The sequence below is a fragment of the Pongo pygmaeus genome, chromosome 9 (assembly GCF_028885625.2).
Source record: "Pongo pygmaeus isolate AG05252 chromosome 9, NHGRI_mPonPyg2-v2.0_pri, whole genome shotgun sequence".
Lineage (NCBI taxonomy): Eukaryota > Metazoa > Chordata > Mammalia > Primates > Hominidae > Pongo > Pongo pygmaeus.
In genome coordinates, this window is record NC_072382.2 from 132,233,151 (window position 1) to 132,257,519 (window position 24,369).

A 24,369-nucleotide genomic window follows, 5' to 3' on the forward strand; every position below is an offset into this window, starting at 1 on the left:
CACTCTGTCATCCAGGCTGGAGTACAGTGGCACAAAAATGGCTCCTTGCAGCCTCAACCTCCTGGGCTCAAGTGACCCTCCCACCTCAGCCTCCTGAGTAGCTGAGACTACAGGCCTGCACTACCACGACCGACTGATTTCGTTTTTTAATTTTTTGTAGAAACAGGGTCTCGCCATGTTGTCATGGCTGGTCTTGAACTCCTGGGCTCAAGCAATCCTCCTGCCTCGGCCTCCCAAAGTGCTGGAATGACAGGTGTGAGCCACTGTGCCCAGCCTCACAATCTGTTTTCACAGCCCTCTAGATGATCCTAATGAAACCTTGGGAACCACTGGTCTAGATCATGCAAATGAAAGTTGCCCGAATGAGCTGGATTCTGCAGGCCTGTGAGGATCCAGAGCAGGCAGGGAGCCAGCTGCCCAGCATGAGTTCAACATGAGCTGACCTAGTTTCAGCCTCCATCCCTGGGTTCTAGGTCCCTGCCCTTTCCAAAGAAACAATGAATCAGACCAGACCACTGCATTGGCATAAGATCACACTTTAGTTCAGAGACACATTTGCATAAATACTTGAAATGGATCCACCCCTGCAGGTGGCAGCCTGAGAACATGTGGCTCTCCACAACCCTGCGATGCTGCGGGCCTTTAGGTGATGGATTTTAACACTGAAGACAGTCGTGGTCATTCTTGAAGACAGCTTGGGGTCCAGCTTTGGAGCCTGCTTTGACATTCACCATTGACTCCCTGCCCCATGCCTCTCTTGTACTAATTTTTTCCCCTCTGAGGTAGATTATTTATCGGGGAAACCAGATAGAATTTTTTTTTTCATTTTAGTTTGCTAGTCCTTTGCAAACAGACTGACGCGGAGTGTCCTGTCTGAGTCAATAAGTGCACTTTTACCTTTTAACCTATGCCCTCTGCTTGAACCCGAGCAAGGTCCAGTCCACTGGACAGCTGATGATAGGGTCTGCCGCCCCATCCCCTCTCCTCTTCCCCCTTAGGAATTTGTGCAGTACTGGAGGGGTTGCTGCATAGGGAGGCCTGGGTGGGCCATGCTGCCTTGGTATGGCCAAGGGACACAGTCACCACAGTGGAGACCCTTGCCTGCACCTCAGTACCCCACGTCCGGGAGCACAAGACTGGCCCCTGCCCCCCTGAATCACAGGGGGCACAGCTGGCTTTCGCAGGGCTTGGCATCCTCGGGTTTCAGAGCCTTGTTGCAGGTGGCAGAGGCCTGGCCGGAGGGGTCCCTGCACTCTACAGTTCGCCTCTGCCAGCCGGCCCCGCAGGTGCTGGAGCACTCAGACCAGTCCCCCAGCACCCACTGTGTGTGGAGCAGCGGCTGGATGATGTTGGTGGTTGCTCTCTCTTTGCTGCTCTGCATGCTGAAGTCCACGTCATTAGGAACAAAGAAGGTGTATTTGACTTTTGCGGGGAAGACCTCACCAGGGACTGTCAGGAGCTGCACTGTCAGAGGCTCTGGCAAGGGCCGGAAGCTCTGCAGGCGCTCCAGGGTGGCGATGGAGCCGCTGTACTTCAGGATGGTCCCCTTCACCAAGATGTCCTGCTCTATGGCAGAGATGGCCAGGTTGCCGTTGAGCAGGTATTGCCCATCAGCCGTCTTCAGCGCCAGGTAGTTCCCATCGTGCTGCACACCCGGGTGGCTCCGCTGCTTCACGTCAATATTAGTGGCACCAGCTGGGATGGTGACAATGTCATTGTAGCCATAACTGTGATAGAAACAGAAAGACACCCTTAGACCAGTGGCTGCCCAGCCTAGGTCATGATGCCTTGGAGACTGAAGTGGGCATCCCAGGTGGCAGACAAGAAAAAAACAAAGCAAGTAATTAAGTAAGTTGCCTCAAAGTTCTCAATAAATTAGCTGTTTAGGCAGACAGAAATGTCTTGTACATTGGGATTTTCAAGGGTGTTTGCTTCATCTGGCAACTCTATTTCAACTCTATTTCAAGTTGCCTCAAAGTTCTCAATAAATTAGCTGTTTAGGCAGACAGAAATGTCTTGTACATTGGGATTTTCAAGGGTTTTTGCTTCATCTGGCAACTCTATTTCAAAAGTGTGGTTGAGGAGTTGAGGTATGTGGGTGTTGAGAACAGCATAGAGAGGAGGAGAACCCAGAAGGATGTGGAAAGCTGCGCTGGTGTAGCCAAACCTGGCACCTGTCAAATGTGATCTCAAATACCTCTAGTTCCTTGCACTGGTATACAACTTTGATTGGCCACCTCCACGCCCAGAGCTCAAACCCACATGGAAAAAACTGTTCCACACACCCCTTCCAGAACGTGAACAGGAGGGAAATTTCACACCACCTCTTTGAGTCAGTCGGCTCCTAATATTTGATGAATATGGCCCTAGGGTGGGATCAGGGTGGGGTTGGGAGTTGGGGGTTCAAGCCTGCTTCTTTGAAGCCACCTTCTGGGAGAGCCCAGGCACCATGAGCACTGTGCTTCTGGAATGATAGGATGCTGTTTTGGGAAACTGTTTCCAGTCCATTATAGGCTTAGGGCTTTAGGTAGGATGAAGAAAGATTAGTTGTTTGTTCTTTTCTGGAAATCTGGGTTCCGTAGGCTGGGGAGAAAGTGAGGCAAATGGTCAGGCGGGCTTTTTGCTCTTCTTACCGTATGTCCAGCTGGGGCTAGCTGCTTAGTCTCAGACTCTGAGAGTGTCCACAGGCCCATCTGTCTAAAGCCTGAGGGAAAGTGGCCAAGGGACCCAGTATCTGAATAGTGTCTGCTTCTCTTTTTCTGTGTCTTTTGAGCTTAAATGTAAAAAGAGTTCCAAGGCAGGGCGCAGTGGCTCATACCCACAATCCCAGCACTTTGGGAGGCCAAGGCGGGTGGATCACTTGATGCCAGGAGTTCAAGACCAGCCTGGCCAACATGATGAAACCCCGTCTCTACTAAAAATACAAAAATTAGCTGGGTGTGGTGGTGCATGCCTGTAATCCCAGCTACCTGGGAAGCTGAGGCAGGAGAATTGCTTGAACCTGGGAAGCAGAGGTTGCAGTGAGCCAAGATTGTGCCACTGCACTCCAGCCTAGGCGACAGAGTGAGACTCTGTCTCAAAATAATAAAAATAAATTTAAAAAAATGAAAAAATGAAAACAGTCCCAAATTGCCTGCTGTAGGCTGATTCTGTTCTCTCAGACTGGTGAGATGAGAGATGTACAGACAGACACACACACACACACACACACACACACACACACAGAGAATGGGGCAGGGTTTGTGAGCTTCACTAGGTAGAAAACAATACAGTGAACACTTCTCAAAAACTCTGAGACCGTGAGTGGGGGAAATGGTTGGATAGGTGGATGCTCACATAACCCCTAGGACACATTGATGTACTGGAGGCAGAGAGGCAGAGTGTGGCCCGTATAAAACACCCGACCTTGCCCTTACTCTCCAGGAAGTACATGGAATGGGAGACAAAAGTCATCCAGGACTTAGGAAAACTAGGTTCTCTTCTGGCTGTCATTAACCATCAATATGACCTTAGAAAAGTCATTCAGTCTTTCTGTGCCTTAATTTCTTCCTCTGCAAAATGAAGAATAGTATTGGCCTTAGTCACCTCATGGACTTATTTCACAAATCAAACAAGACCATGGAAATGAAAGCACTTTGGAAAATCCTTGGAGTTTTATGAATGTGGGGCATTAGGATGAGAACAAAGTGTCTGGGGTTCTCAGATTCATGAAAGCCCTGAGGCTGCCAGGGCCCCTTTTTGGTAACCCCCTTCTCTGAAGATCCATCTGCAGAAATGACAGGGCTTGCCAGACTTAGGGTGAGACGTCCTTCCCAAAACAGGCCTGGGAGAGCTGTTTTCTGGCAGAGGTCCAGGTTACTCAGTGTGGCTCGACTGACTCAGAGATGACAGCTCCCTATCCACATGGCCTCCAGCCCTCGTAAAAGTCATGGCTGCCCTGTGTTCTATCTTTTCTATGAGCTCGACACTGCCAAGTGCACATCCCATCTCAGGAAATCCTTATGACGACTCTGAGATAGAGATACTGCTGACATTTTATAAAGAAACTGAAGCTCGGAGAGTTTAAATAACTTGCCCAACCCTCACAGCTATTAAGTAGCAGCCACAATTCAAATTTGGGCCTATCAGAGTGCAAAGCCCATTATGCTCTTCTACCAAGCAAGGTACAGAGCTCCTGGGGAGACTCACCTGGTGGGGGTGAGGGACCCGGAGACCTTCCTGCAGGAGTTGCCTTTGCCCCCACACACCCCGCATTTGTCCAGCTTCCGAGGCGAGTCCACCACATGGTCACAGCCGGCCTTGACACACTGGCCACGGACACAGATGGCCAGTGTCTCTGGCCCACACAGGGTGCCATCAATCACCTGCAACGGGGAAAGGGAAGGTGAGGGAGGGCGTGTTGAGCACAGAAGCAGCCTGCCGGGGGGCGGGGGTGTGGGGTCAGGCGACCTTCTTCCCCATCTCTGGATTCTGAGTCCCAGGGTGATTCTCACCTTGGCCTCAAACACTTTGAACTCACTCCTCCCCCGGGCTCGGCAGAACAACTTGCAGCGGTCCCGGGGGGATACCCCAGTATACTTGGGGACCCACTGCAGCAGATTCCCGTCCATGTCAGTGTAATTGTAGGCATTATACTTCTCACACTGCTGCTCCCTGAAGCTCTTCCCTAGAAAAAGGAAGAAATGGCATGGAGGTGACACCCATGCCGAAGCAGGAGCACCCGGTGGAGAAATCCCGAATTTACAGCACTTTTCTTCTTTCTTTTGGTTTTGAACTCAACCCAGGGACCCAGGGCCAGTGTCTTCTGGGCATAACATTCCTAGATGCATGTGTGACCCTTACTCAAAAGGGCAAGGAAAGGAGCCTCCAGCCTCCTGCTGGGCTTTCTAGGATAAATGCCCTTTCCATTAGGGAAAGAGACTCATCGTACTTTACAGGTGAATACACTCAGGGAGCAACAGGGAACAATTCAGTAAGCTTCGAAGGCACAGAATGGCACGTGGAGCTATATTCTTAGGACACAACTAATTGTGCAGTATCGATTTCCTCAGTGACACTGGACATGAATCCAAAGACTCCTAAATCTACATGTCTAGCTCCAATCTTGCCCCTACACCCACATTCTGTAATGCTGTGTGTCTCTGGGGAGCTCCGTTTGTATGTACTATGATTACCTCCAACTCAGCATGGCCAAGCTCCTGATGGTCCTTCTACGAACTGTCTTGACTTTCATTTGCTGATCTTACCATGCTCAAGTCTGAGACTGGTATCCTGGTATCTCCTGAACATTTGAGCATCTCTATCTGCTATTTCCAAACTGTCACAAAGACCCACACTGTATTCAGGACAATCTGTGATTTAAAACGATGGCATCCCACTCTCACCACCACAAGCCCAGGCCTGCTGGCTTCATGGGGACCTGTGCCTGCCTCCTCTCCATCCTGCCACGTGCCGCTGCCAGACCAACCCATCTGAAGTTAGATGTGGGTTGCTTTCCACCCCCAAATCCTAAAATTAAAGCTGTTCTTCCTGCCAAGGTTCTCTGCCCAAACTGTGCATCTGAATGCCTGGGGAGACTTTGCCAAGGCAGATGCCACACTCCACGCCTGAGACTCTAAGTCAGTGCAGCTGCGGGGGTCTAGGCTGTGTCTGCAGGAGATTCCAGGTGACTTGATGGGACAGGTGGCACAGATAACCCCCAGATACTGTGTCAGCCTTCAAGGACCTCTGTGGTCTGGCCTTGACATAATGGTGTGCTTTGCTTGATTCCACCTAAGCGAATGAGGGCCCTTCTCACACCTTTCCTCCACCCTGGCAGGTCCCCTCACACCTCACCCCATCTCAGTCCTCCAGACTCTGCTCAGTCCTAACTCCCTTCAAAGCTTCCGCTCACCCAGCCTTTCCTTTCTCCGAGCCCCTCACCAATCTAGGGTCTGTGACTCATCCATTGAAACGTTAATGGCTGTGTTAAAGGGATTTGGGTCTCTAATTGGACTGCAAGCTCCTTAAGGACAGAGACCATGCCTTTTACATTTTCATACATTTTTATAGTCCTAGACACACAAAAAGTACTAAAAAATACTCGACAATAATGGCAGACTTTGGTGCATCTGAAATCATGACATCACTTTTCGTCCACGCCTACCTTGCACCCTATATTCATTCCTGTCCTCCTCCTTTCCCAGCAATGTCTCACCCCGTATGCCAGGCAAACTCTCACAAAATTCCAGGGCAAAGTTTCTAGAGCCTCAAACCATTGTGGATCCTTCTTGTCTTGTGAAACCACAAAGCCTACAGATTCTCCTATGAGACATCAACACAACGCCAATGTCTTTTCCCATGGCTGAATCTCTCCAAAGGCTCTGCCTGATTTTTCTTGCCTGCCAATCCTTCCTGGAGCTGCACACTGGGCAGCTGGATGGGATGGCGGGGAAAAACCTTGTAATGATTTCCCTCTCACGAGTTTGCTGCTGCCCCTTTACTGCCTCTAAGTTAATGTTTGTGGTTTCCAGCAGGTACTGGGGATAGGAATATGCCAAGGGGAGGGAGAGGTAGTATTGCTTCCTGGGAAGATTCTGTCAAACAGTTGCCATGGCCCCAAGGGAAGATGGGCAACTCTTCTCAGAAGGAATGTGCACAGGAATCAGATTCAGAAATCCTCCCTCTGCCCTGGGCTGAATTTTGGCTAGAAAGACCTTGGAGGTTTGGCTCTGACACTTGCTTTGGAAAATGCTTCCATTCTGCACACAGATGAGGGTTCCGATGCCTCCAGGAGGATTAGTTTCCTAGACACCAGCCCCTCTGCAGAGGCTCCTCCCCAATAAGTTTGGTTGGGAGTGATGTCCTTCTCTCCACATCTTGGAAGATGAGCGTAATTTCTCTCCTTGACTTTGCCAGGCTCTCTGAACACTATGAGAGCTGTCCCGGGTCCCTGAGAGCTGCCCCTGGGATTGGAACCTTGCAGAACCCATTTAGGTGGAGATCACAGGCAAAACTCTACATCCCAGGAGACCCACTTTACTCCCCTCTGGGAGTAACTCTATATCCTGGGACACCCACTTTACTCCCACTTTACACATCCTCTGGGGATGTGCCACAGCAATGATAGTAGCTGCTCTGGCAGGGGCGGCCCTGAGTGGTAGTTACCGTCAGGGGGGCACTCCTCCGTGTGGCATGACTGGTACTTGGCTCTCCGACCCAGGCAGTATCTTCCTCCATTCTGAGGCTCGGGGTCCTTGCACTCACGGTGCGAAAACTGTACTCCTCCTCCACAGGTCCGAGAACATTCTCCCCAGGGTCCCCACGGTGCCCAGCCTCCATCTACCACGGGCTGCAACATACAATGGCACACTGAATGAGGAGCAAAGGCCAGGAGGCTTCAGTGTCTATGCCACTGGGTGGCCAAAGCCCTGGCTTCCTCATCTAGTCATTCTCATCTTGGCGCATGGAGTGCTGTAAACTGCCTCAATCATTTGTTTAATGACTGTGTGGCCTGCATGGCTTTGTGAGCACAGAGACCAGGCTGGACTCATTCACTACTGACTCCTCAGCGCCTAAAACAGTGCCTTATGCTTAGTAAGGTGCTCAACAGACTATCTGCTGAATGAATGAATGACACTCTTTTATGGGAATAAGGTTGCATATAATGCAGTGTTTCTCCATTGGGGCGAATTCTGCCCTCCAGGGCACATTTGGCAATGTCTGGAGATATTCTGGTGGCTGCAGCTGTGGAGGGTGTACGTTACCACATCTAGTGGGTAGAGGCCAGGGATGCTGCTCAACATCCAGCAATGCACAGGCCCCACAGTAACCATTATCCAGGCCCAAGTGTCCTTAGTGCCAAGGTAGAGGAACTCTGGTCTAAAGGAAGCAACCCTGGGAGGTGTTGCCATAGTCTACCAGCCACTGGCTCCAGTGATAGGATAATGCCTGGAAAAGAAACAGAATTGCTTCTTTTTTTTTTTTTTTTTGACAGAGTTTTGCTCTGTCGCCAAGGCTGGAGTGCAAAGGTGTGATCTCGGCTCACTGCAACCTCCGCCTCCTGGGTTCAAGCAATTCTTGTGCCTCGGCCTCCCGAATAGCTGGGATTACAGGCACACACCTCCATGCCTGGCTAAGTTTTGTATTTTTAGTAGAGATGGGGTTTCACCATGTTGGCCATGCTGGTCTTGAACTCCTGATCTCAAGTGATCAACCCGCCTCGGCCTCCCAAAGTACTGGGATTACAAGTGTGAGCCACCATGCCTGGCCCTGCTTCCCATTTTACAACTGACCTATGGGAACAAAGCTTTGCCCTTTTGAATGCTGTATGCCCAAAGGTTCATAGAGTATTCAAAATGAAAATGATTTTTTAAAAATTATAAAAGTAATAGTTGCTCATACGACAAATAAAAAAATGCAGAAAAGTGTAAAAAAGAAATTAACACTTCTTTAAAACACCACTACCCAGATAAAACCATTAACATGATTTTCACCAATATTTTTCATACTTTTGCTCTGAATATATCATCATAAAAATGCAATGCTTTTATTTTACAAAAGATATGATTCTATGTATATATTCTTTCTCTCTTTCTCACTTTCTTTCTCTCTCTCTTTCTCTCTTTCTTTCTCACTTTCTTTCTTTCTTGAAAGTCTTGCTCTGTTGCCCAGGCCAAAGTACAGTGGTGTGATCTTGGCTCACTGCAACTGCCGCCTCCTGGGTTCAAGTGATTCTCCTGTCTTGGCCTCTGGAGTAGCTGGGATTACAGGCACCCGCCACCACACCTGGCTAATTGTTGTATTTTTAGTAGAGACAGGGTTTCACCATGTTGGTGAGGCTGGTCTTGAACTCCTGACCTCAGGTGATCCACCCGCCTTGGCCTCCCAAAGTACTGGATTACAGCACCCGGCCTGATTCTATAAATATGTATTTTCTGATCTGACTTCTTAAAAATAGAGGCCACACATCATTCCACGATCATTTCATGTCAACCTCTCCCTGCACTTAGCTCGGCTGTGCTCTGGGACTGGTGGCAGATCCCTCTCCTCTCCCCTCCATGACATGTGATGAGAATGAACAAGGTGAATGGGAGGTGGCTGAGGATCAGTCCATGAATCCTGTGCCAGCTCAGGCTTAGGACAAGAGCATGGAGCTTACCTGGTGCAGGCAGGCTCCCAAGGCTCAGTGCAAAAGACATGCACTGAGGAGTGCTCGGGCCACCCTGGCGATTCAGCGCTGGCGGGGACCGGGCTGTGAAACTCGGTGGATGCTGCTTCACAGTGATGACTCCATGACTCACAGTAAGAGAAATGTGATCAGCCTCACAGTTTGGATGTATTCAGAGCAGGGCAAAGAAGTGAATCATTTAAAAACCCTCACTGGCACTGCCTTGGTTTTTCTTGTGAGTTTACTCTCTCCTGGGCCAAGTTTTTTTCTGCCTGGCCAGAGGCAGCTCTGAATCTGTCTCCTGTCCTCCTCTTTGAGTCCGGAATTCCCACAACTGCTCTCATTCTCCCAACCTGTAATTATGCATTCAGTTCAAGCACGGGCAGGCTGTGAATACTTTCCACTCAATTCTTGATGGAATTTATTCCACGTGTCTGTCTGCGTTCATGATGGAATTGACGGTGGCTCCAGCCTGTTGTGTGCCCACCTTCCTGTCTCCACACCTCTCACCAATCTGCATCTGCACCAGCCCTGAGTCAGCCCAAAGCAGCTCGCTAATGTCTGGAGCCATGGCAGTGTCAACCCACTGACTGAGGGGATAGCCTTCACGGGCTCCTCACTGTGTGGATAAATATGCTTTGGTTTGTTTGTTACAAGATGAGTGATTTTACCTAGAAGTCCTATGTTGCAGCCTGGCCCGAAATTTCCTTTTTTTTTTTTTTTTTTTGGAGACAGGGTCTCCCTCTGTTGCCCAGACTAGAGCGCAGTGGCATGATCATGGTTCACTGCAGCCTCAAATTCCTGAGATCAAGTGATCTCCCTGCCTCCACCTTCTGAGTAGCTCGGACTACAAGTGTGAGTCACCACGCCCGACTTATTTTTTATTTTTTTGTACAGACAGGATCTCACTATGTTGCCCAGGCTGGTCTCGGTTCAAGTGATCCTTCTGCCTCAGCTTCCCAAAGTGCTGGGATTCCGGTGTGAGCCGCTCTGCCTGGCTGTCTCTCGGTTAACGACTCTCAAGTGTGGTTTCCTCCTTGAGAACAGCCCTCAGTCCTCCCCATTTCCTTTTGTTTATCCTTTCTCCTCCCCGCTATCCTCAGGGGCTGTCCCTCACCTTGGGCCTCTCCACTTCCTCCTCAGGTAGACAGCTGCCTTCTGAGCAGAGGTGCCCAGGCCCGCACGGTGTGCCGTCAGCCCAGGGCAGGCTGCCATTCTTCGTGTGGCACAGGGGCTCGGCCCCATCAGTGTGGCACCAAAGCTGGGCGCAGACGTCCTGAGCAGAGGTGTTGGGGCAGTGGCGGAAATCCGGCCCAAAGATCTGCCTGCACTGCTGGTCCAGCTGGTACAGGGCCATGCGGCCCGGGAGGCCTGTGGGGAGGGGCAGGGCCGCAGCAGGGGCATCCAGGAGACAGTCTCCTGGGAAAAGAGGAAGCAGGGGTGTAAGAACGTGCGCAGGGCTGCCGCCCTCTCCACTCTTCATGGCCTGTGATGGATGGCACTGAAGGTCTAGGTGTCACGACTTCTTGACCTCCAACTAAAAGCTGTCACCACTCGATGATCTAGTGAGAGCATGCCCAATTTTTGACTATCAGTTGCAAATGCTTTTCAGGACGGACTTTCCTTTGCTGTCCTGAGTATCCAGGAAGCATTGCCCCCTACATTCAGTGTGTACCCAGTGAATGCCAGCTAACACAATATTCATTCGCATCACAACCTAACCGTGCTCCTAAAAGTCACAGCATATGCAAATGAAGACCAACCAATGCTGTCTGGATAATCTTATTTTTGCATCATACATGTCCCTGTGTCCCTCAGTGAGAAGGATCTAGAATATTTCATTACTTTACCAACAATTCCAACCACTTAACATTGTTTTTTCTTTAATCCCCTCTTCTGAGAAGCAATTTTTTTTTTTGAGACGAAGTCTAGCTCTGTTGCCCAGGCTGGAGTGCAGTGGCTCGATCTCGGCTCACTGCAACCTCCGCCTCCCAGGTTCAAGTGATTCTTCTGCTTCAGCCTCCTGAATAGCTGGGACTACAGGCGTGTGCTACCACGCCAGGCTAATTTTTTGTATTTTTAGTAGAGATGGGGTTTCACCATGTTGGACAGGCTGGTCTCGAACTCCTGACCTTGTGATCCACCTGCCTCAGCCTCCCAAAGTGCTGGGATTACAGGCATAAGCCACTACACCCGGCCTTTTTTTTTTTTTTTTAAAGAGATGGCATCTCTTTCTGTCACCCAGGCTGGAGTCAGTGGCGTGATCACGGCTTACTGGTAGCCTTGACCTCCTGGGCTCAAGTGATCCTCCTGCCTCAGCCTCATGAGTATCTGGGACCACAAGTGCACACCCCATGCCTGGCTCCAGTCCTTTGAACCAGCTCCCCACCCTCCTGCTCTCACAGGACACAGTCACTGCCTCTGTCACGCCTGAGCTGTTGTAGGTTCGTCTCTCCTCTGTGCTATGTGCTTCTATTCCTTCAAGCGCTGCTCAAACCCTCCTCCTTCAGACAACCTTCTCGGATGACTTCCCCCTGCTTTGTGACTAATCTAAATTAGCCCAGAACTCGGCTGCTGGAAGATGGGGCCAGGAAGAGCAGACTTCGGGGGTGGTGTGAATGCCCCAGCATGGGAGGCTGGCGGGGGACTCAGCTCTAAGGGCCCTGTGAGGAGGCACAGCTGGAGGGGGTCCCTGCGCCAGCACCAGTGGAAGGAGGCCCATGGGGACAAGTATGGTTGGGCCGCTGGTGCCTACCGTGCCCGCCGTCCAGAAGCTCCGTGAGGTACATGGCGCTGCAGGGGGACCAGGGCAGCGTCTGGTTCAGGTGGACGAACAGCGGCGCCATCATGTGGTGCTTGCCCATGGGCCCGAAGAGCCGCGTGCAGGGCTTGGAATCGTCGTGGGGCATGCTGAGGACGTGCCCTGGGGAGAGAGGCCTGGTTCACTCTGCCCTGTCCTGCCTGAGGGTGCCCCACCCGGCCCAGCTAGGGACAGAGATGGAGCTCCTCAGGGGAGCAGCCACCCCCTCACTCTCCGAAGATTTCTGCGTAAAGCTTTCCCCTGCGCTTTGCTCTTCCAGGACGCGTTCTCAGATGACTGAGAAACACAGTTACCCCTTTATTTTCTGCCTCAGCCCGTCTTGGAATTTGGATCTAGCTCTATTATTTGCTCTCTTACATGACAGTCCCTGGACCATTGTTCTTCCCCCAGATCCCACGGCTTAGCTCGTGCACAGCTCCACGCCTCCACCCCAGCACGTGTCTGGTGTCCTGGCATTTGCCCGGTGACCTGTGATAATCGTGTGGGATGCTGCTTTGGTATTTTGGCCATGTGCTCGGGGGTAGGAGTGGAGTTGTGTTCAGCACTGTCAAGCGCAGGATCTGTTTGTATACAGTCACCCTGTCAAAATTAGGAAGAGCTATTCCTAAGCGAGGGCTGCCTATTCCTTAGGATCTACGCAACCTTGGATCCAGAAGAGCAGTGCCCTCTGATGTGGGGAAGTGGGCTTTGGCACAGCAAATCTTACCTAGTTCATGGGCCAGGGTGTGGGCCGCCTGGAGCCCCTCATCCTCGATCACGGAGCAGCTTTTGTTGGGGTCACAAATGGTCCCGATGTCTGCCACACCCAGGGTGTCACACAGCCCCTCCTGCCCACAGAAGTTCTGCTTGGCGAGGAGAGAGCAAGAGAGTGTATCAGTGTGTGTGTGGGGTGTGCTGCAGGCCTGCAGGGCTGGGGGTGGCCAGCGTGCACGTGGGAGCGGACCATTGAGCGTCCCATAGCATGCTTGCTGGCCTGTGCATCACCTGCATTTATTGAGCTTTTAAATTAAATTAAATTATTTTTTTTTTTTTAAGAGGCAGTCTTGCTCTGTCATCCAGGCTGGAGTGCAGTGGCACGATCTCAGCTCACTGCATCCTCTGCTTCCGCGGTTGAGGTGATTCTCCTACCTCAGCCTCCCAAGTAGTTAGGACTACAGGCGTGCACCACCACACCTGGCTAATTTTTGTATTTTTAGTAGAGACAGGGTTTCACCATGTTATCCAGGCTGGTCTCGAACTCCTGACCTCAGACAATCCGGCTCTCTCGGCCTCCCAAAGTGCTGGGATTCCAGGCGTGAGCCACTGTGCCCATCCTAAATTAAACTTTAGAGACGAGGTCTGGCTATGTTGCCCAGGCTAGAATGCAGTGGCTATTCACAGGAGTAATTGTAGCTCACTTAGCCTCAAACTCCTGGGCACAAGAGATTCTCTTACCTCAGCCTCCCAAGTAGCTGGGACTACAGGCGCTTGCCATGTGCCTGGCTGACCTTTTTTAAGGAGGAGGACGCAACAGCAGTTTCAACGCATCTGGATATCCCACCTAGTGGCCTCGCTTTATTGGTTCTTTTTGTGTTTATGGTCAAGCCAGTTCACCCAACTCCCATCTTTCTAAATTGGAGAGTAACCCGTGAAATTTCCTTTTGTTAAAAAATAAAAACGGTCTGTAATCTCAGCATTTTGAGAGGCTGAGGCAGGTAGATTGCTTGAGTCCAGGAGCTGGAGACCAGGCTGGGCAATATAGTGAAACCCCGTCCCTACAAAAAGTAACAAAAAAAAAAAAAAAAAAAATTAGCTGGGCAAGGTGGCTTGCACTTGTGGTCTCAGCTACTCAGGAGGCTGAGGTGGGTGGATCATTTGGACCTAGCAGGCAGAGGCTGCAGTGAGCTGTGATTGTGCCATTGCACTCCAGCCTGGGTGACAGAGCGAGACCTTGTCTCAAACAAAACAAAACAAAACAAAATTAAAAACCAAAAAGAATATAAAATACAAAGGCTATCAAGATGGATTTCTGAGTGACAAGATTGGGAAATCTCCGTCTGTCTTCACATCAGCCACTCATGTAAGGGAGCCTGCTCTATGTTACAAGCTGGCTGCATCCTAGGGCTGGCTGCATCCTAGGGCTGGCTGGGACTTCAAAGGCTTTTTGTGGGGGACAGGACAGCACAGTCATTCAGAACACGACTCTACAGCAGCACTGTCTTGGCTGGACTATGGGCGCTGCCGCTACGTGGCAAGAGAGCTGTGTGGCCACTCTGTGCCTCAGTTTTCTCTGTTACAAAATGGGGATAACACCAGGACCTGCCCCGTGGGGCCCTTATGAGACTGAAGGAGCAGACAGGGCCCGGCACACAGGATCACTCTCTTGCTTTCAGGAAGCTGTCTGTTGAAGTCATGCCGTGTAGGTGGGCAGCCCTCCTGCTGTGGGCAAATCTTGAGAGGACCCCCTGGCTACCTGCCCCTGTGTTTTACAACCACTGCAGCTAGAACTACTCTCTTCATTCCAAGCCCAGATCTCTCACTGGGCAGCTCGAGCCCATTTCTTCTTGTTATGTGTGACCTCAGGAGACAGCTGGTCACAAACTTTTGGAAGAGAGCCCTTACAAGATTCTTCTCCTTCCCTTGCAAATACCTCACACTTGTCCTCATGACCTCCTCCTCATCATTCTGGGCATGAGGCTCTGGCGTCCAGCTGGGGCCGGCAGGGAGATGTTTCCCATGTTTGGGCAGGCCTCGTGGTCCTCCCTTTGATCTGCCCATCCCGTCTCCCTTCCTCCCCAGGGCTTCCGGAGCCAGGCACGGACCTGTCTGGTGAGCAGGATGGCCGTGTCGTAGTGCTCCGGGTGGCGGTCGCTGGGCTGGTTGAAACGCCGCTGCCAGTTGCAGAAGTTACGCAGTGTAAGCCCCCCGTTGTCGGACACCTCTGGGCCCCATTTTTCATCTTCTACGATCAGCACTTTTACCACCATCAGGTTGATGGAACTCTTGATGCTGGGGTGTTTGTAGATTCGGGCTGCCACAGACATTAACGTCAGGATGTGGTTCTGTCAGGAAGGAGGAGACAAGAGGCAGAGTGAAGGGTTAAGTCTCAGGGCCCTCGGCCTGGCCTGTCTGCTGCCATCACCTCTTGTTATGGGGCCGAGCGTCAGATTCTTACCAAAGCCTCAAAATACCCCCGAGGCCTCCGTGCTACTCCCTTCATTTTGCATGTGAGAAAACAGGCTCAAGAACCTGCACAAGGTCACAAAGCTGATGCATGAACAGTGGTCTTTGAACCCAGACCTGCCTTGCTCCGAACTTGCGTGTCTAACATCCAGAACAGCTTCACGTGACGACCTAAATCCAAATTAGTTAAAATCCAAAACCTTAAACTTATAGTGCGGCACAGGCCACATTTCTAGTGCATCAATAGTCATATATGGCTCGTGGCTACTGCACTGGAATGTGCAGATAGAAAGTTCTACTGGACGGCATGGCTTATTCTGCCTTAATCCTGACACCGTCTCCCTGCCAACCACCCCCACCCGTCCCCGGCCTCAGCCAGAAGCAAAGTTCTGAGTGCTCAAGGTTAGTAGCATTCCCTCTTAGAATCCAGCTGAACATTTTCCTGTTGTCTGTTGGGGTAACTCTACTCTTTGGGGTGGGAATTGTTAACACTGAAAACTTTGCTGTGATAATCACTCCTAACAACAGCTACTCTGCCACATTACCTCATTGAATTCTCACAATAACTGTGACGAAGGTACTGTAATTCCATTTCACGAATGAGGAAGGTCATGCAAATTAACTTGTCAAAGGTCACACAGCTATTGAAACCAGGAGGCCAGCCCAGGTGTGCCTGTCTCTGAGGTCCACCGTGCTCTCATTAGGTTTCCCAGGGCATGGCTTCCTGGTGTCTGCCTGGACAGCCCTGAAGGGCTCATTCCCTCCTGACTGGGGCTTGAGAGGATCCCGTGGGCCTAAGAGGACCCATGTGCTTCGGATCTCACCTGCTATCCCTTCCACCCAGGCTGGCCAACAGAGCATACATCACTGCTTGGCCTCTGTCTTGTCCCTGGGCTGCCAACTGCTCCCCCGCTGGATTCCAAGGCTTGGAGAGGAGGCCAGATGGGAACTCGCTCTCCTGCCTCGGCGACCCCTTGAAGTGGCCCTCTTTGAGCATTTCGTGGAAGGGGAGACACAGAGGCAGAGGTGGGTGTTCCTTGAGCCTGGAGTGTGGTCAGCTGGGCAGCACCTGCTTGCCCTGCCTCTCCGATCCCTAGATCACCACCTCTCGGGAGCCCCTCTTCCTCTTCTCCTGTGATCTGGAAGATGGGAGTGGAAGGAGGAGAAAGGAAAGGGTAGAGAGGGACATTCCATCGGGTGAGGCCACGTGTGGGCGTTCCAGATGAATCCCATTATTTGTGAATGGGATCTGTCTGTTCACCTCGCAGGCAATGAGCCAGGTATTTTGTTAGCCCTACAAGCAGGGGTTGGCAGGTTACTTGGCGTGTCAAGCACTCCAGCAATGTTTAGGCTGATGTAAACATCTTATCAACAAGGCTGAAACTTGGCACTTGCTCCTGGAGTTGGATTCTGGAGGGAAAAAAAGCAATCACATCATTATGCAACCGGGGGTGAGCGCTGAGGAATGGTGGCTTGCCGAGACGAACTCCTGGCCGGGTCTTTGCTGCTTCCAGGAGGCCAACAGTATCCTGCTCTCTAAGAAGGACCAGGGTCTCATGGGCCAGGGACCAACCCCTGGAATTTCTTCTGAGGCAAACTGCAACCGTCATCCCAAGATTTCTTCCCGTTGAGTCCCAGTTTCACAATCTCAAAATGGGGAAGATGAGGTCGTACAAGGAAGGTGTAAAGCTAAGGAACACCAGCTGCTAAGCTTCGGGGCCGAGACAGCTCAGCACAAGGAGCTAAAGACAGGAGGTTGGGGCAAGTCTGTGTGCCCACATTGAGCAGATCAGAGGGAGGCTGAGTGAGAGATGAAGCAGTGCTCACGTCCTCAGTGAAGACCGGAGGAAGGTGAGGGTTAACTCCCGATCTTCGTGCAGGAGAAACTGCTGCTTGAAGATCGGGGCGAGACAGCACAAGGAGCTTCCTGGCCCTAAGGTTCCCAGGGAGCCTCCTTCTCTGCAGCTCGGGATGCTCATATCATTGTCTTCTCCAGACAGTGCATAGCTGTCAGGCAGGGCCAGCTTCAGAGCCATTTAGCTTCAAGGGGTGGGCTGGACTTCAGGACATCTGAAGGTCTTTCTGGCCACTGTCTCAGAAGATACTTTTCATTTTCAAGAAGGCTAGGAGGATTCTGTGGTCCAGTGTTCCCTTCAGAATCCCAGATCCCGATCCCATTGGCCTCTCCTTATCTCTTGTTCTACTGAGTTTTTGGTTTTCCCCTCCCAGTCCGCTCTTCTGAGAAATGACCACAGGAATGCCTTATACATGCGGTGTGTCTCACACTTCTCTAGGGAGAAGGACCATTGAGCTTGGGTGAGGTGGGTGACCTCGGGGCTGTGAGGCTTTGATTCTCCCCTAGTCCCCTGGGCCCAGAGGACGGCCTGACTGAGAGTCCCATGGGGATCAGGCCTGCGGCTGGTGAAGGAGGAAGTCAGATGGCTTGCTCCACCACCTGGTGCAGATTTACACCTCCCTGCTCCCCACACCAGTGCAGGCTGCGTGTGAAGAATGTGAACGGGGTCCTGGCCCCCCTGAGGAGCAGACGCATCAGCACAGCAGCCACTCCCCAAACCACGGCAGGTAGGTGGGAGCCCACGGTCAGCCCAGCCGGGGTGGTCAAACAACCTGCTCTTGAATGACTTGGGGATCCCATACTCTTCACTTTTGTTAGGGAGAGGCAGCACTTTTTAGGGAGTCTGCTCCTGCATGAGTGACCCCAGGACCTGGAGTAGAGATGAACATCAGGCCAGTGACGGTGGCTCCTGTCTGTAACCCCAGCACTTTGGAAGGCAAAGGTGGGAGAATCACTTGAGACCAGCCTGGGAAACACAGTGAGATCCTGTCTCTATTAAAAAAAAATAATGAATTAAAAAAAAAATAACAACACCCTGGCCAGTTGGGTAGGCCAGAGCCCCTTTTGGTTCTTTGAGATACAAACAAGGAGATTCCTTCCTCGGAGCTCCTGTGGTAGCTGAAGCCAGCTGCGGTGGGTGATGGGGACGGGCCGGCCTCCTCCCGCCCTGATGTCATTACACTGAGCCGGTTTGTGCTTCACTTGCAGCTCCACTGCTTTCCCTTGCAGCGCGCCTGGTGGGAGGCCAGGTGAGGAAAAGTGGCCCCGGGAAGCTCTTGCTTCAGCATCTGGTGCATTCCCTCTTCCTATCTGATGTCTCTAGGGCCTGAGACTGAGCTGGGGGTGTGGAGATGGAGAAGCAAAGCAAGAGGAAAGAAGGGAGAGGAGAAAAGAGAGCAACCTGCATCACATGCTTCATCTCCTCTTGTTCTGCAAGCAGCAAAGGGCAATGTTGCGCCTTCAAAGCATACACTTACGCTGAACTACAAGTCAGCCTTCACCACTGAGCATGGGCAAGCTGAAAGAGAAGGTTCCTCTGCCGTGTGGAATAGCAAAGCTGAAACAGCGGTGGCCGACACTCTGATGGCATGGGCCAGCCCATCCTCCCCGCTCTAACAAATGGTTTCCATCACCGAAGGCAACTCTAGTAATAGCCATGCCTTGCTGAGTATGTCGTCTGAACCAGGCACCAGGTCAGGTGCATTCCATATTTTCTTACATCCTCAAGACAAGGCTAGGACGTTGGTATAACTGCTCCTACCTGAAATAATCGAGGTACAGAGAAATAGGTGACTTGCTCGAGGACACTACATTATTTCGATTTCATTCCAAAGTCTATGTTCTTAGTCTCTGCACTAACTGCCACCCATCTTTGCTGCTGTAAGGAAAACTGCAGCCTAGCCAAAGCGAACCCAAGGCTTGTAAAGCAGCAAGTCCTCCTTTCATTGCCTATGCACACCCCACCTCCTGGGGGATGGGGGAGGGGTGATCTTTGGACACTGAGACATTTTCTTTGGGAAATACTCCATAATCATTCTGACTGCAGCAGACATAAGAGATGGAAAAGATGCATTCTTTGCCAATGGGAAGGACATCACACACATATAACACTTGTTTTTCTCCCTGGTAGCCACAGAGGACGGGGGGACATGAATCTGTTTGTGTTGTCATCCAAACCAGGACACCCTTGAGAGGGAAAGACGGTAGTGTTAATAATTATGCCAGAACAGGCAGAAACTGGGATGCTGCTGGACAACCTAGGCTGCATGCCCACTCTAGTATCTAGTGTCTTGTGGAAGACATTTTCCCCAGAGCATGCAGGTAAGGGGGCATGGAGATGGCTGTGACAGCTGTCCCTGAAATCAGTTCCCAGAATCTGACCTCCTGCGAGTGTTCTGCTGGCCTTTGGGAAGATAAGCGCCACTTTTCGGACCCTCTCTGCTAAGAAGAGGACTCGAAAACTCTGCTCACTGCAGAAGCACTGGCGGGACAGGCGTCCCAGGCTGGCGAGAGTGGGCACTGCCATGCTGCCCCTCACTCCATCTCGCCCCGGGTTCACACAGGGGACAGTGAGCAGCAGCTAGATGTAGACGGAGCTAATGGAGTCTTCCCAGGTGGTCCCTCCTTTCAGAAAGGCCCCTCTGTCTGAGCTCCTTAACTCCGAAACCAGATAAGAAGGTGGGAGACAGGGGCCCCTTTTGTCATGGGATTAAATGAACTCAATTAACAGAGTTCTGGAAAACTTCATTGTCGCTTAACAGTGAGACCAGCCTTGGCAGTGGTGCGTTCTTTCTCTCAGCCTCCATGGTGGTTTCTTTGCAGGATAGGGCCTCACAGTGGGCCTGGACGGCTTTGAACTGCTGGATTTAAGGACCCACTCCCACAACATAAGCAAGTATCAGAGGGTCGACAGAGCCACAGACCCTAGTCCTGAGAAAGAGGCCGCCTGGTGGGATAACAGTGTGCAGGATTCAGCTTTGGGAGACTTGGGCTGCAGGTCCAGCCCTGCCACTTACTGATCCTGATCAGTGCTGTCTGATCCTGAGGAAGCCACATGTCCTCTGTGAGCTGTGCAGTCTTCCTCTGCGAGCTGTGCAGTCTTCCTCTGCCCCCCTCACTGGTATTTTCATGGAGGTGATGTGTATACAACCACGCTGTGAATTGAACATGTTCAGAGAGTGGCTAAACCTTCCAGAAGACCGGCTCATCACGAAACAGCCACACAGGTGCTTAGACCAGGATTGATCACCTAGTCCAGGTGTCTCACTTCACAGATGAGGAACTCTAAGCCCTAGAGAGGTAAAGGCTGTTCTCATCCTCACACACCCCTGATTACCAAGAGTAATCACCCCAGAGTGCCTTCCCTCTGTGTGAATGAGGTCTACATATAAAGGACTGGCTTCCATTTGCAGGAGGTGGGTGTGGGCAGCCAAGGTCTTGAGGCACGGGAACTTGATTTTCATTCTTCTCTCAGCTGGGCTCATGGACCTGTTTTCGGAAGTGCAGGGGACTGAGCTGAGACAGTCACGCCTGTCCTGCAGCATCTCCGAGGCTGGTCAGCTCATAGTAGTGGAGGGGCCCGAGGGTGGTCCTGGACACAGCTGTACCTCAGTCCTTCCCCCACCCGCCACAGTGGCAGCAGGAGCGCAGGTGGGATGGGACATGAGACCCGGGGTGGAGGTGGCGGGGCTAGTCTCCCTGAGGGAAGACTTTCCTTCCAGGTGAGACTAAGAAGTCAACCCCCTAGGGAGAGGAACTCAGCCTTCAGAGATGTCCGATGCCTGTTTTGCTGCGCTCTCCTGGTCCAGGTGGGCTGGCTGGGTGTGCAGGTGCCAATGTGCAGCTGGGAAAGGTCCAGAAATGCGTGTTTGTGGGGGATGGGGAGTGGGGCAAGCAGGAGCCAGATCACCCGGTCAGGAGTCTCATGAGGATGGCAATGCCCGGGTATCTCCAACACAGAGAAAGCTGAATTGCCTGGGGCAGCAAACCTGGACTTTAAGCTGAAGGGAACAAAATTGAGTGCAAACCCCAGCAGAGTCTCCTGCTTCAGCAGCCTGGGCATCCTGGGGTCGGGCCTCAGAGCATGTCTGCCTCTAGATAGCTAGGATGTCTGGAGATGCGAGTATGTCCCTGAGGCAAATACTCAGTTATCTCCAGTGTCCAGGTGATCAGCTGAGAGAGTGAGACAGTCTGGCCCTGAAGGCTGAAAAACGGACTTTCTCTGCTGGCACAGAGTTCTCGTTGGCTTTCCTATGTTTTGGTTCTCAGGCAGATGTCAGAATCTGTTCCGTGTGTGCGGGTAGACGGGCACAGCACCCCGCTCTGCGTTTGCAGTGGGTGCATCTTAGCTTCTTTCTTTTTTTTTCTGTTCCTTTTTTTTTTTTTTTTTTAAGATGGAGTGTTGCTCTGTCACCCAGGCTGCAGTGCAGTGGCGTGGTCTCCGCTCACTGCAAGCCCTGTCTCCTGGGTTGACGCCATTCTCCTGCCGCAGCCTCCCGAGTAGCTGGGACTACAGGCGCCCACCACCACGCCTAGCTAATTTTTTTGTATTTTTAGTAGAGACGAGGTTTCACCATGTTAGCCAGGATGGTCTTGATATCCTGACCTCGCGATCTGCCCGCCTCGGCCTCCTAAAGTGCTGGGATTACAGGCTTGAGCCACCGTGCCCAGCCATCTTAGCTTCTTTCTGGTGGAGCCCCCTAGGAGCCAGGTGTGGGGGTCCTAAAGAGATGGGAGAAGCCGTCTTCTCACCCCTCTTCTGCCACAGTCTCTAGTACTTGCTTAAAGAAAGGAGTCAGAGGAGAGGGCTGGTGCTCCCACCGCTCCCTGCTCTCAGGGCAGGCAGGGAAACAGGTATTAAATCAGCGTGACCCAAAGCTGCTCTGCCCTGCTTTTGAGGAAGCAAATACCACAAGAGCTTGCGGGGGTGCCTCCCTGGGGTGTAGTCAGCACCTGCAGTAGCCAGAGGAGCAGCCACGTGGACTCTCACCCACAGCACTTCCCATCCTATGCATCTGTTTCCCCCTGGGTCTTTCCTACCCTGCCTTTCCCAGTGATAGAGGGTGGGAAAGATGGGGTGAGAAACAGAAGGCTGATCGCCTCCTTGTCTGGACTATTCTGCACAGACGATGCCTATGCCCTTGGGGCCCCCAGCGGTCGGGCACAGGCTGAGCCTAGTATTGGGTCCCGGCCAAGGATGCCATCACCACAAAGTGTCAGCTTAGCTGCCGCACTGCCAGGATCCCTGTTTCAGGGAACTATGACGTCTGGGCAGGTCAGTTCTTCCTTCCCTGGCACATCTCTAGTTCTGTGCTCCCTAGGGGCAAAGAGTACCCCTCTCCTGGAACCCTTACCCTCTTTTCCTCCTGGAAAAGCCTTCACCTGGTCTTTAGGGGAGAAATTGGGGTTTAGGGCAACACAGACACCTCCTGCTGAGTCAGCACCATCTTTGCATCTAGTCAGAAATGGTCTGGTCAGGTAGCCATCCCCTGGACTCTGTTTTTCTCCCCTGTTTAGGTAAGAGCTGTGTCTGGGCTAAGGGCAGCTGGGTGGACCAACTGTGGGTCTGGCTTTACTAGAGGCATTTACACCGAAAGAGCTGGTCCCAGCCCCTACACCCCTCGCGTTTCCACCAAAGCTTCAGTTTCTGGGCTGAGCCCCCAGGCAGAAGTTCTCTGCCCCTCCCTCTTGTGCTGGCTGCTGGCACTGCCAAGTTCTGTCGGGGCTGAGCGCCAGGTTGGCAAGGTAGTCCATGCTGCATTGATCACAACCAGCTGGCTGCACAGAAGCTGGGCAGCCCCTCTCCAGGTTCAGCTCCTTTCAAACAATGTCTTTTGCTTATGGCGACCTCCATACCCAAGGGAATCAGACAGCCATCTCTTTCCATCCCATCTGCCTTTCCCTGGGAGCCTCTCAGATCTGGAGGCAGTAGAGGGCTGAGGGGTGGGAGTGGGAGCTATTCCTAAACGCTCAATTTTCATCTCTGCTGGGAGAGGCAGGTGCCGGGGAATGCGTTGATACCCACTTTCGGGTCAGTGTGCCACGTGCCGCGGGAGATTCGGATGAGAGGGTTGGGCGTCGCAGCCCCACTCTAAACTGGAAGGGACCTGGGGGTGGGGGCGCAGGGAGCCAGGGTGGCAGAAGTTCAGAAAAGAGTTACTGCTCTTTCTCAGAAAGGAGAGAATCTCGTTTGGGGTAAGGCTGGAGAAGATGAGTGGGGAGGGCTGTTTTTTTTTTGTTTTTTTTTTTTTCTCAGAGGGGTTGGAAGGGGAGATTTTAGAGACGCTGGGAGGCGTCTGGGGGGCCTCCGGGCACGGTGGCTGGAGGAGGCTCTCAGTCCTACCTGCAGGTCGGCCCCGTAGAAGGCAGCCATGGACGCATCGGCCACCAGCAGCGTCTCCACGAAGCGCGCCTCAGACACAAACCGCTTGGTCCTACTCGTGGCCCCCAGGGGCGGTGGCAGCTCGCTAGCGCCTTCTGCCTCCTCTTCTTGGCTCTCCTCCTTGCTGTCCTCCTCGTTGTCTCCTCTCTGCTGCCTCTGACCCTCTCCCGTCTCCACCTCCCACTCGGGTCCTCGCGGGAGGGGGCGGGCTCCGGCGGGACCCCAGCGCTGCAGGCGATGCGGCTGACCCAGGGAGCCCCCCGCGCCCTGCGGCTGGATGGTGAACTCCTCGCCGTCCAGCAGGAAGGAGCCGCTCAGCCCGCGGCACAGGCTGACCGCCGCCAGCGACTCGGGCTCCCCATTCACGGTGCCGGAGAAGAAGCAGCCGCGCAGCCCCCGCTCGCCCCCGGTCGCCCGGCCGGAGCCCCCGAGGCGCTCGATCTTGAACTCGGGCGCCAGGAAGCTGTCGTCGGGCGCCAGGCGCAGCACGAAGCCCTTGCCGAAGGCGGACAGGTGGAGCGCGAGCTCATCCGCGCTGCCGGGCAACCGCGTGGGCACCACCAGCTCCGAGGCCTGCCCCCCTGCTGCGGGCCGGGCCGGGGCGCCGCGGGCCAGCGGCGGCAGCAGCAGCAGCAGCAGGAGCGGAGGCCACCGGGGGGCGGCGGGGGCGGGGAGCATGGGGGCTGCGGCGGTGACTGCGCGCAGGAGAGGGAAGAAGCCCGCCAGGCGCGGGCAGGTGCTGGCGGCCCGAGCGCGGCCCGGCCGCTCTCTCCAGGAAAAGCGGAATCGATCGGATGCAAGGCCGACTCGGCCCGCGGGGCCCGGCGGCGGGAGCGCTCCCCCGGCGGCCCCTCTGGCTGGCGCAGCCCGCTCCTCCCGCGCCGCCGCCCCCGAGCCGAGCGCGAGCAGCTGGCCCCGGCCCGCGTGCGCCCGTCCTCCGCCCCTGCCCGCGCCGGCCCCGCGCAGCCGCCTCCTGCCTCCTCCCCGCCCCGGGAAGCACC

General features: G+C 53.0%; 1 protein-coding gene across 2 annotated transcripts; it reads right to left on the reverse strand.

Moving 5' to 3' along the window:
* Window positions 1-520: 520 nt before the first annotated feature.
* On the reverse strand, window positions 521-24,369 carry ADAMTS8 (ADAM metallopeptidase with thrombospondin type 1 motif 8). Of its 2 annotated transcripts, none has more exons than XM_054441094.2 (9): window positions 23,330-24,369; window positions 14,771-15,010; window positions 12,676-12,811; window positions 11,904-12,071; window positions 10,266-10,567; window positions 7,147-7,330; window positions 4,494-4,666; window positions 4,189-4,364; window positions 521-1,727 (listed from the first exon to the last, which is right to left on the reverse strand). In XM_054441094.2, exons 1-9 carry the CDS (start codon window positions 24,044-24,046, stop codon window positions 1,157-1,159), a joined length of 2,667 nt encoding a protein of 888 aa, XP_054297069.2. In that variant the 5' UTR covers window positions 24,047-24,369; the 3' UTR covers window positions 521-1,156. The 2 variants fall into 2 exon arrangements, with proteins under 2 accessions (XP_054297069.2, XP_063527698.1); XM_063671628.1 differs by having other exon boundaries at window positions 527-1,727; window positions 10,266-10,519; window positions 23,330-24,176.

Coding starts and splice junctions, on each gene's coding strand:
- ADAMTS8 (XM_054441094.2), bottom strand. CDS start 24,046: ATGCTCCCCGCCCCCGCCGCCCCCCGGTGGCCTCCGCTCCTGCTGCTG. Junction 15,011..23,329: donor TCTACGGGGCCGACCTGCAG/GTAGGACTGAGA, acceptor CCTTCCTGACAG/AACCACATCCTGACGTTAAT. Junction 10,568..11,903: donor GCTTCTGGACGGCGGGCACG/GTAGGCACCAGC, acceptor CTCTTTTCCCAG/GAGACTGTCTCCTGGATGCC.